The 12,140-nt window shown below is 38.5% G+C and overlaps 1 protein-coding gene across 1 annotated transcript; it reads left to right on the top strand.

Annotated features, from left to right (window-relative positions):
• Window positions 1-1,204: 1,204 nt before the first annotated feature.
• LOC127645200 (proteasome subunit beta type-5-like) lies at window positions 1,205-11,513 on the top strand. The gene is made up of 3 exons (XM_052128740.1): window positions 1,205-1,451; window positions 3,073-3,379; window positions 10,749-11,513. Exons 1-3 carry the CDS (start codon window positions 1,236-1,238, stop codon window positions 11,033-11,035), a joined length of 810 nt encoding a protein of 269 aa, XP_051984700.1. The 5' UTR covers window positions 1,205-1,235; the 3' UTR covers window positions 11,036-11,513.
• The last annotated feature ends 627 nt before the right edge of the window (window positions 11,514-12,140 follow it).

Here is a 12,140-nt window from a genome sequence, read left to right as displayed (position 1 = left end):
CACCCTTAATTTTATTTTATTTAAAGAGCTAAATTCTTCTTCTTTCGGCTGCTCCCATTAGGGGTCAACACAGTGGACCATCCTTGATCCACGTCTTTGACTTGGCACAGGTTTTACGCCGGATGCCCTTCCTGACGCAACCCCCAGTGGCTAGTGGACTCTCATTCACACCAACAGGGCAATTTAGAGTCTCCAATTCACTTAACCTGCATGCTTTTTTGGACTTGTGGGGGAAACCGGAGCACCCGGAGGAAAAACAGAGCTCCAACAACCTTTTCCTGCATGTCACCACATCCACAACCCTTTCAGCTAGCACATGGTACCACCACTCTTGGTTTCACATTTCAGGGTGGCGTGATATCCGCTGCAGATACATGCGAACACGGGGAGAACATGCAAACTCAACACAGAAAGGCCCAGTTGAGACGGGACTTATTTAAAGAGCTAAATTAAATTGGTAAAAACAATAATATAAGACACTCTGTTGGCTGTTTTTGTTTTACCCAAATTAATACAATTTGAGTATGCCTAAATTGTGAGAGAATTTTCATTTTTTGGTGAGCTATTACCGTATATACCCGAATATAAGACGACACTGAATATAAGACGACCCCCCCATTTTTCAGCCTATTTTTAGGACAAAAACCTCGTCTTATATTCGGGTATATACGGTACTTTGAGTAGATTTGACTGGTCGTGTCATGGCAGCCTCCATGAGGGGACCCTTCACGTGTAGAATAAAACACATTTCATAAGGTTACTAATATGACTGGAGCCCTCACCTCATTGAGTGCTCATGCTTTTATACATATGTTTTAAAAGTGCAATTAATTTCTTGAGGAAAAAAAAAACTGTTTCAAAGAAAAAAAATTACCGAGTGCACCTTTAAAGGTTTGAGCTGTCAAAAAAAGCTCAGTTCCTGTGCAAGAAGTTAAATAAAAAACATCGAGACACGGCACAACGGTCAAATTCTAGTTCAAGTTTACACAAAAGACGGAAAAAAAACCAACAACATCTGGAATACAGTGCAGACGGACGAAAACAATTTATTCGGTGTGATTCGTGTTGTTCGCTCCTCAAACTTGTGTCCGCTTACTTGGACCAGAGCCATAGAGACTAAGTTCGGCACGCGTCATCCAGGCCTTTCGATGGCGCTATAGCAACACAAACTTCACATTCTCCACCATTATGTGCATGAAGCAGATGAACGCTGCCGCTGGTTAATAATCGGAAACATGGCGCTGTCTAGTGTGTTGAGGAGTGAGTCTGCGGATTTTTGTGATCGCTTTAACCGGCCTTTTGCGCCCGACTGTGGTCTTGATCAAACGGATCTGGGCTTCGGAGCCGCACAGGGAGACAGTCTGAACTTCGCCGTGACACCTCTAGTTGAAGGGGGTGAACCGGAGAGAAAAATCGAGTTTCTTCACGGCACAACCACCCTAGCATTTAAAGTGAGTGCATTTAGCCAGCAGCTATTAGCATCAGACCAGTTTGAAACCGATCTACTCATCGTTTAACATTCATAACTCCATAACACTTATGATACATCTGAAACAAGTTTCTTTAAAAATTATGATTAAACAGTGTGTGTAATAAATAGAATGGAGGCTGCATGTGACAATGACTAGAGCATAAGCCTATTCCATATTCACTGTTGCCATGCATTTCAGTGTTTGCTCTTTTAACTGGTTTATTTGACTTGTTTAGTACTTTTGAGTTTTTTATAGCATGAAAAGTGTCACGTATAGATGGAATGGCACATTTAAACTTTCAGTCACAATAACAGCAATCACATGCGTCACAAAAACAGCATTTAAACTTTACTATTGTACTGCGAAGTCCAGATGAAAGTTGGTGCTGATTACAGTTTTAAGGCATACAGATTGACTGCTGCTTTTCTCCAGTATGTTTAAGCAGTCATAATGACAGCACTTAATTTGCTTTTTCACCGTGACCTACATTTGACTTCCATCGGTACAGTTATGGTGGTTCAAAAGTACATTTTATAATTACTAGGTTTTGTTATGATCTTTACAGACAAAAAAAAAAAAAGTAATTTTATGTAGGTTCACTATAGCTTAAAGGTATAGTTCACCCAAAAATGAAAATTCTACGGTCATTTACTCACCATGTGTATTCCAGATTTGTATGACATTCTTCTGCTGAACACAAATATTTTTAGAAGAATATCTCTGCTCTGTTAGTCCTCACAATGAAAATGAAAGGTGGCCAGAACTTTGAAGCTCCAAAAATCACAAAAATGCAACATACAAGTTATCCATATGACTCCAGTGGTTAAATTCATATCTTTAGAAACAATGTTATAGGTGTGGGTGAAAAACAGATACGTTCTTTTTATATATATATATTTGTTTTATATTCTACTCCCTGCCCAGTTAGTAGGGATACGCACGAAGAATGCAAATCACCAAAAACATCAGAAGAACTTGTAGGAGAGAAGAGCGCTTGGAGGGCTGTTTGAAAGTGGAGATTTATAGTAAAATAATAACTTCAGTTTTTTCCCCTAGGATTTTTTTTTCAGCAGAGGTGCTCTTGTGAGTCCGTAATGCCGGACCCATATTTATGCATGTCTGTGAAGTAATAGCATAAAATGTCCGGGTATCTTTAGATTCTTTATAGATGGGTTACTCATGTTCTCTTTGTCATGTGTGTGTTTATTTACTTAGGGGAGAAATTAAAATATATTAAAACATCTGAAAATTTATAACAATTTCACAGGGGGCTACTTTCTCAATTTTTACCACTAGTTTTATTCAGATAGAATAATTTTTTTAAAGTATATAGTCTAGTTATTGTCCTTCTCTTCAGTCACTTGTTTCTCAGCAAGACGTGATGCAACATATGCTGAATTACCTTTGTTGTTTTTGGCATAAGTTTTTAAATACGTTAAAGGCAAAATGATTTTCAGAAGTTAACATAAATCAACATTTTGCTATTTAATTTTGTAGTGTCTGACCACGATAAATACATTTTGAACATTTGTATTAAATATGCAAATATTTCACACGTAATTCACACGCAGCACACATTTTCATTCCTTTCATCTCTCAGTTTCAGCATGGTGTCATTGTGGCTGTGGATTCCAGAGCTACAGCGGGCTCCTACATCGCTTCCCAGACAGTGAAGAAGGTGATTGAGATCAACCCCTACTTGCTAGGCACCATGGCAGGAGGTGCTGCAGACTGCAGCTTCTGGGAGCGCCTGCTGGCCAGGCAGTGCCGCATCTATGAGCTGCGCAACAAAGAGCGCATTTCTGTAGCGGCTGCCTCCAAGCTCCTGGCTAACATGGTGTATCAGTACAAAGGCATGGGCCTCAGTATGGGGACAATGGTCTGTGGCTGGGACAAGAGAGGACCAGGTAAATTATCACATGCAGATCAAATTGTAATGTCTTGTTGATTACAACTTGATCACACAATCTTTTGGTTATTTGTATACATTAAAAGCATGTACAGTCCATTAAAATGTTTTTTTTTTATGTTTGTGTTCAAAAATCTGTATAAATATGTATATTATAAATATACAGAAATTATATATTCTGAGTATTTTTAGGTAAGATTTATACTAATTGTTGTGTTCAATAACACATTACATTAGATTTCATGTTACCATGTATTAACACAAATAGCCTAATACAAAAGAACATGTCCTTAATATGTATCTTTTTTTGCAAAATAGTCAGAACACTGCAATGCTTCTAGTGACCGCAAACATTTTCTAGTTAATCTCGTAAATGTTAAAGAGTTAGTTCACCCAAAAATTATATATATTTTGCCAATTACTCATGATGTTGAGTAAATGATGACGGAATATAATTTTAGAGTGAAATATACCTTGAATTGATCTGCAGCTATTCATACATCCAACAATTCAAATGTTTTAGTTATGGACTGATACTTTGTCCAGGCCAGTTATGTGGAGAAATTTGGCTGATTTGAGATTTTCTGCATCGGTCAATATAACTGCCTGCTTGGATAAAAGTGGTCATTCCATCTAGATTCAGTTCCAAAATTTACAAACAAAAACAGCAGTGGATAATTTCTTATATAGTGAATGTTGTGTAAAATAAGTGATCATAGAATTTCAGCAACTTCAGTGTAAATCTTTATCAATTTATTGTAAACTAAAAGTTGCTAAAATTAAATCAACACTTATTTTACACAAAATAATATACCAAAATGTATATATATCAGCATCATAATTGTGTGTGTTTATGTATATATATATATATCATTATCATATAATCAGCTGCTTCAGCCTTTTAAGAAAACATATTGTTGACTGTGAGCTAGGGCTGGGCGATATGGAGCAAAAAATATATCTCGATATATTTTGCTATATCTCGATATACGATATATATCTCGATATCTTTACAGGAAAAATAACCCACCCCCCAAAAACTACTGCAAAAACAAATATGCCAAATACCACAGTCCTTTTTTATTAAAGTGCAAAGAGGTAGGCAGTTCACGTAAGAACAAAGTGCTTCTTATTATTTAACTGTAAAATAAAGGAAGAAATACATATAGCCTTTTCATTCAAAAATGAAACAACTCAAGGTAGGCAGTGCATATATAAGAACAAAGTGCTTCTGCGACATTTAAGAAAAAAAATCCCTGATTACATAAATAATAATAATTTAACTGTAAATGAAAACAAATAATACATATTGCCTTTTCATTCAAAAATAAAACAACTCAAGCTCATCTTTGCATTAACTCTGTTGTAGCCATCAACAAATAGCCAAAAAACAAGTTTGCTATAAGCTTTGGTTGGCACCAACTTTCGGCATTCACGGCAGTAGACATCTGTCTGCTGTTCATCCGACGCCTTAAAACCGAAGTATCTCCATATAATGGAGCCAGTTGTCCTTTTTTTTAGACGAGTTCTGCCTCCGGGCTGGTTGCGGGCGACACCATGTTGAATGAGACAACACGCGAAGGGAGGGGGAGCAAAAGCAAAGAGGCGGGGGCGAGCGGAGGCGGGAGCGAGCACAGCACAGAGAAAGCAAACGAGCAGTGGCGAAATCAGAATTGAATATAAACAATATATCGATATATACGATATGTCAAAATTCATATCGTGTTTAAAAAATATCTCGATATATTTTAAATATCGAGATATCGCCCACCCCTACTGTGAGCAATGGGAGGATCGATGAAACCACATATCTCATAATGCTATTTACAATAATGTATGTTTTAATTAAATAATAAAAATTCCTTATATTTATACAGCACTTTTCTAGGCACTCAAAGCGTTTACATAGTATAGGGGAATCTCCTCAACCACCACCATTGTGCTGCATCCACCTGGATGATGCAACAGCAGCCATAGTGCGCCATTACGCTCACCAAACGCCAGCTATTGGTGGAGAGAGTAGAGTTATAGAGCCAATTAATGGATGGGGACTATTAGGAGGCCATGATTGATAAGGGCCAAAGGGGGGAATTTGGCCAGAACACCGGGGTTACACCCCTACACTTTACGAGATGTGTCCTGGGATTTTTAATGACCACTGAGTGTAAGTGGTCATCTGTTTAACATCTCATCCAAAAGACATTTTTACAGTATAGTGTCCCCACCACTATACTGGGGCATGATGACCCACACAGACCACAGGGTGAGAACCCCCGATGGCCTCCCTAATATCTCTTCCAGCAGCAACCTTCGTTTTCCCCAGTTCGTCTCCCATCCAGGTACTGGCCAGGCTCAGCCCTTCTTAGCTATAGTGGGCAACCAGGCTAGGGTTGCAGGGTGATATGGCTGCTGACAAGCAGCTTGATTGCTGCGGTTGGCATGGGGATAAGTTATACAGTTATGTTCTCTGTTCTCTGTTTGTAAAAATAGCTCTTATCACCATAATTTCCTGCCAATCTCCAGCGGTAGTCCAATTCTTTTTTTAATATGCAGCACCATGGCTTTGTTTTAGAGATGAATAACAAACTGCACATTAATGGACTTGCAAGACCTTTGCTTTTCCAGACAATGATTGTTGTCAATTTTTGTTAATTAGACAATGCGTGCAGTTCTCGAAGAGGCTTTTAATCTAATGGTTTTAATGGTGAGCTCTGCCCATTTTCAGTTCATTTTGTATGTTCCCAACATGAAGATTGTAAACCTGAAAACCAAGAAACACAAAGATAAATTGCTGCTGTTAATTTGGTTTGTAACCACCAAGTGGTTTAACCAAAAACCAAGTGTTTAAAGATGGGGAGTCATATTGTCTCTTACCACCAGATGGCGACCTTATTACTATCTATGGTAGTGCTACATCCCTCAATTTCAGACACTAAGGTGCTGTAACTGGCTCTATCTACATCACGGCCGATGTGTTTAAAGAAGCCCTGCACAGTGACACAGTAATGGGGAATCAATATCCCCATGGCTGTGGGCCTGGAGGGTGCAACACTATGATGGGGACTGCTCTCAGCCATTGCAATCAGGTCGCATGCAAAATCCCATCAGCTCGATAAATTGGGTTTTCAAAGAAAGTGACAAAGGCAAGTATGGCCCCAAAAACAACTTTGCCTAGCAGGATTACAAAATGACATTGTAATAATTACAATCAAATTGCAAGTAGTGATTGCCGTTTAAAGCTCGATAGCAGCGCTGGCTGTTACAATGCAATGTGCTACAATATGTTAAATGTTGTGCAAATTACATTTACCAATTTTACAATGTCTGGCACATTTTTCCTGTGTTAACTGTAGTTTGCATTAAAGAATAAATTTGATAAAGAACTATAAGAAGGTTCTGACAAAGATGATGAAAATAAAATTGAATGCAGTGTCAGTCATGTTTAGGAGACTGTAGAAGCCTCAGTGTTTTACTCTTTGTGTAATTAGTGCCGTTCTATGAATGTGTTCTTTTCACTGCTGGTTTTGAACTGATTAGATTATGAGTTTATGGGCCCTGTTAGTAAAGTAATTCAAGAAGTGTTGTGGATCTCAGTTTCTGATACCCCTTTCCACTGACAATTTTGTGCCAATGTTTAAAAAAAGTAATTTTTAAAACTCAAAACAAGACTTGATGGTTGATTGTTCCCTATACAGTCAACAAATCTGTGAACCGTTCAAGCGAAGCAAAATTTGTACCAATATCCAATTATTTACAACACCATCTGCTGAAATCGATAGTTCTGCTCTTTGTTTGCAACCTTGTTTCAAATCACTGATGATTAATTACACAACTTAGAATTTAAAGAAAAAAGTATATATATATTTTTTATTTTAAATAAATGCAAATAACATTTAACTGTATGTTTGAACACATCTTCCATGTTTCAGAGGAACAAAACACTGAAACAAAATGCGTATTAACATACTTGACTCGCATTAGCTGAGAGAGCGTTGACTGCACTGACTCATAAACAATAGCACCAAATGGATGCAAAAGGGCTATGAATTTGATATATGATATATGCCCTCTTTCTTTATCTCTAGGCTATGCTTTCATTGCGTATCAACTTAATTTGTTGATACAATGCTGTCTGTGAACATGTTTTAATCAATGCTGTCTGTGAATGTGTGGTAGACTTCTGTGCTGCCATGACCTGCAAATGTCAGCAGCACTGTTGGGCTACCAATTTTAAGACATATGATGCTGGATCTTTCAGCTGCCATCTTATATTCTGTGCAAACATGCATAGAAGACTCACACAAAGTCTGTACACAGAGTTGCTTTGCTTTCTAAGCAGCTGCTCATCATCTGCACACTTAACCAACCATAGCTGTGTGACAATCAGCAGAGCAGTCAGCCAATCACCTTTCCCTTTTTTTCCCTGTTCTGTAGTAGTTGCCATCCATATACAGTAAGCATGTCACACTTTAAGCCTGCCACGTCTCACTGCTGTCAACTTTGTGATGGAGTGCAAAGAGCCGCGCTGATGTAACATTCCGAAATCGTTCCCGCTCTTCTGCCACGGCTTTACGATGTCTCACAAATTGCCTCTTGTTTCCTTTTCCGCATCACTTTACTTCCCCACCCTTTTCCGTGCATTTCTATTATGTCCTCTCCTTGAGATGCAGGTAGCTTGCATTGAAAAACGATCCCAGGTGTTGTATGTAAAAATTCTCAGTGCGCTCAAGTACCTTCGCACTCCACTACTAATGAAAACCAGTGCGGGTGAAAGAGACCTCTGTTTTTAGTTGTCACACTTGGCTCTACAAAATGGGAATTTATCCTACATATTTAGGGAGCCTCAACGATTATCAGGTCGAGCTAACGATGCGCTCCGATGCACTCAAAAGCGATTGTGAGTTCTGAGCCTAGCTTCTAAGACTGTCTCTTATAGACTGTCCTTAAAATGTCTCTGAGCCAATTTGGAGTGCTTGAGCTTCTTAAAGTTTCCAAAGCAATCTGACAAAAAAAAAGACTGTTTCAGGTTGTCGGTTTTCAGTAGAGTCTGCTGGAAGTAGGACTGGGTATTGATAAGGATTTCCTGATTCAATTCTGATTTGATTATATTCCAATTAATTTGGGTATGTTTCAGTTATAATGTTTGTTTTACTTGCATTTTAAAGTAATTTGATGATTCTCAAAAATACTAACTTAACCTGAGTAAACATTCTTTCATGTTCTCAAGACATAATTCAAGACAAGTATACAGTAATAAAATGAGAACCAAATAATACATTACAAGCAATAGAACAAGGACACCAATTAAGAAAATGGTGCTTTTAAGTTTTTAACAGCAGTATCAAGTATTCAAGTAAACTTTCAGAAATTGAAAAAGTAATGAAATGTAACAAAATAACTTAAATTGCCGGTACTAGACAGCGTCAGGTCTATTAGGTTGCATTTACACTTCATGTCCAATATTTTGATACAAATCCCCCCACTGTTTACGTTCAGTTTAGACGTACTTGGCCTCTTTTCCACCATCAGACCAAACAGGTCTTGTTGCAAAACTGTACTGATCCGATCCGGGTCAGTTGGTGCAGTTACTCTTTCTTTTTTCCACTGTGGTGAGGGGAAAAAGGTCAAATGTAAGGAACAGATATTACTTTTGGCGACGGCGTGAGAGAAAAACATTAGAGCGAGTGCGCTTTTGAGGATGATCACATCCTCAGCAGGACTGCTTTTTTTCCTTTACTAATTAATACACAGAAAAGACATGGCCCATGTAGCAAAAAGAAAATCAAAGAGATAAAGGCGAGAGGTTTACTATCATGTCCTGATGACACGAACACGCAAAGGCAAAAGTTCCCAGACTAACTATAAAAAGGATATTTATTGACAAATTATAATAGTAGTTTATGAAAATAGTATATTAGAATATATTAATACATTTTGAGTTTTAATGAGCAATTTATTTACTTCCCTAACAAAAAAAGCGTGTAGAAAAATAAATGTAGGCTACTATACTAGTTAAACCATTATCATTAAATCATAAAGTTATGGTAAACATACAGTTTTTTTGTGTAACTTTTATTAAATCCGGGCAAATATTAGCTAACTTGGAAAGCTGGAACCAACTAAAAGCTGCATTGGCAAATTGAAACTCACAAGTCGCCACTTACTAAAGCAATTCCTTCAGCACGATTGAGGTCAGTTAGCTAACCGTGCAGAGAATTACGGACTGAGAATGGTTTATAATTGTGCCGTGCAAAACCATGCTCCAGTGGAATTGCTACTGTTACCATTCTGTACTATGCTCAGGACCATTAAGTCCTATGGGGAAAAAAATCAGCTTTTAATATGTCACATAAATGGGCATTTTCACTGAATTGTTGTGCATTTTACCATTTAGACATACATTTGCATAATCGCATTACCATCAGCACTCTTGTGTAAGCCACCTGTCAGTCAGTACCGAAATTAGGAAATAAAAAGTGATCTTTTAAGATTCTTGTTTTCGGTTAGTTTCTTTTACTTTTGGCCTGTTAATCAGATCAACCTTTGTGGCTGTCTAATGATCGACTGGTTGATCATGATCAATGTAATAAAAGATCGATCTTGTGATTTTAAGAATCAAAATCGGAATGGTTAAAATGAAGATCGCATTAATCAGATATTTTATTTATTTATTTTTTACAAGTGATTTTCCTCGTGACTTGATTTTGGACCCTCTCCTCTGTGTAGCTTGGTTTTGCTGGAGTACAGATGGGTCCTAGTCACCATTATTGGGCTTCTGTGGGTTTCATCATACCACAGCCTGTAGAACACACTGTTGATCTTGTCTTGGCCAGCAAAGGTGATTTGCTTCCAGACCAGACAGTGATCCACTAGTTCACTGAGTGTGATCCACATCGTCCATCAAGTTTAGGTGAGAGGTCATGTCTTCAGGAATAGATCAATAATTCATTAGGTGTTTTTTGAGCGATCAATAGCACCTCAGGCAGCGCCCCAGGCCAGATGGGAGGATGCTATGTTTGCCTATACCCGGTCAGCAGCTTGTACTTGGCTTGCCTTAATATGGGCATGATGTAACAGCTCACAATTTTTTACTCTTCTTTCTCCTTTCAAATCTCTTGCGCTCAGTTACAGTTTTTCTCCCCCCACATCTGATTGACAAAAAAAAAGTGTCAGCAGACTGTTTCCCATGAAATCGCATGTATCCGCAGGATTTGACCTTGTATTGTTCAGTACATTATTTACAACCTTGTGTTCATAACATAACATTACATTGATATCATAAATTACATTGAAATATCCTTTTTATCACAGCAGGCATTACTGATACTCTATCTCACTCTATCCTTCTCTCTTTCCTCTGATCACAGGGCTGTACTACGTGGACTCTGAGGGCAACCGCGTATGTGGAGACCTGTTCGCAGTGGGGTCTGGCTCAATGTACGCCTACGGTGTAGTTGACAGTGGCCTTCACCATGACCTGACCATAGAGGAGGCATGCGACCTTGGCCGCCGTGCCATCTACCAAGCCACCTACCGTGATGCCTACAGCGGAGGCCAAGTCAACCTCTACCGCATCCATAGTGAGGGTTGGGAGAGGGTCTCTCAAGAAGATGTTCTTCAGCTACACCAGAAGTACCAGAGCGAGAAAGCATAGAGGGACGTGTTGAGGATAAAGAGGGTATGAGATAGGGGAAAGAGTAGAGAGGAATCAAAGGCACTTCTGGTAAAAAACTGAAATCAAAACAGCAGAATGACTCTCTCCAGTTTAAGTTTTTTACCAGAGCTGGTTTGTCTGTACATGAGAACATAAATTCTCTCTCGCTCTTTTTCTTTCCAATCTCTCTTTCAGTGAAGTTAGATCACTTTCCGTTATTTTTCTCATGTTACTTATTGAATTTTCAGCCAGTTTTAGTAGTATTACAATCCCAGCCATTGATCTTCAATTCCACTTGCTGTTTGTGATTAAAAATATGGGGGTGCTTTATCCCAGTGGACAACGTGACAAGCCAAACCTCCTGCTGGCCTGCTCTTCCTGAGTGGGAGTGGGCTTCTGTTGTTCTTCTCATATATTAGCACTACCACAGTTACTAAACCTACTTTCAATAAACCTTGGATTTGTTTTTGCTATCTGAGTGATTCGTTCGTTTCTTGATCCTGATCTATCAGATGAGAATTGCTTTCACACATGTTCTAGGTATACTGATTTTGTTTGTATTTCCAGGTGAGCATTTTAATATGTGATGTTAAACGTTTTTAATTCTACTACTTTTCTTAATGGGGTTCAGGATAAGAAATCAGATTTTTGTCTTTTTCAGTTATGCCAGAGGCCTTGGAATGAGCATTTAGTTTTTCTCCCTCCAATTGCCCTTGCTGCTTCATAATAGTGTTTTAGAGATGCAAATAGTGCATTGAATCTTTGTCTGTGCCAGTCTTGTGAGCTATTAGTGCTTGTGCTTGCTGAACCGAACAGAACAACAATATATAACACCTTACGCTGGCAAGGAAACTTGTGATAGTATTTTGTTGTTTTGCAATTTTCCTCAGGCTTCCTCTGTACATAGACACAGTCCCTTAGACTCAGACTTGAAGAGAAAATGTATTTCTTATTTCCCTTTTTAGCATGCCTAGTGTCCCAATACCAAATGTGATGCACCATTCTATCACTTTGGTTTACAATGTAAGGCCCCCTCAGTATTTTTATAGCTGGGAATAAACACTAATAAAGGCTATGGGATGATATGGTGGCCCTGAGCCCCAAT

Source organism: Xyrauchen texanus, chromosome 6, assembly GCF_025860055.1.
Source record: "Xyrauchen texanus isolate HMW12.3.18 chromosome 6, RBS_HiC_50CHRs, whole genome shotgun sequence".
NCBI classification, from domain to species: domain Eukaryota; kingdom Metazoa; phylum Chordata; class Actinopteri; order Cypriniformes; family Catostomidae; genus Xyrauchen; species Xyrauchen texanus.
This window is presented reverse-complemented; position numbering and strand designations above follow the sequence as displayed.

What these genes read in the sequence shown, in the direction of transcription:
- LOC127645200 (XM_052128740.1), top strand. Translation starts at nt 1,236, where the DNA reads ATGGCGCTGTCTAGTGTGTTGAGGAGTGAGTCTGCGGATTTTTGTGAT. An exon ending in CAACCACCCTAGCATTTAAA is followed by an intron (nt 1,452 to 3,072) that starts GTGAGTGCATTT and finishes TTCATCTCTCAG; the next exon opens with TTTCAGCATGGTGTCATTGT. An exon ending in CTGGGACAAGAGAGGACCAG is followed by an intron (nt 3,380 to 10,748) that starts GTAAATTATCAC and finishes CTCTGATCACAG; the next exon opens with GGCTGTACTACGTGGACTCT.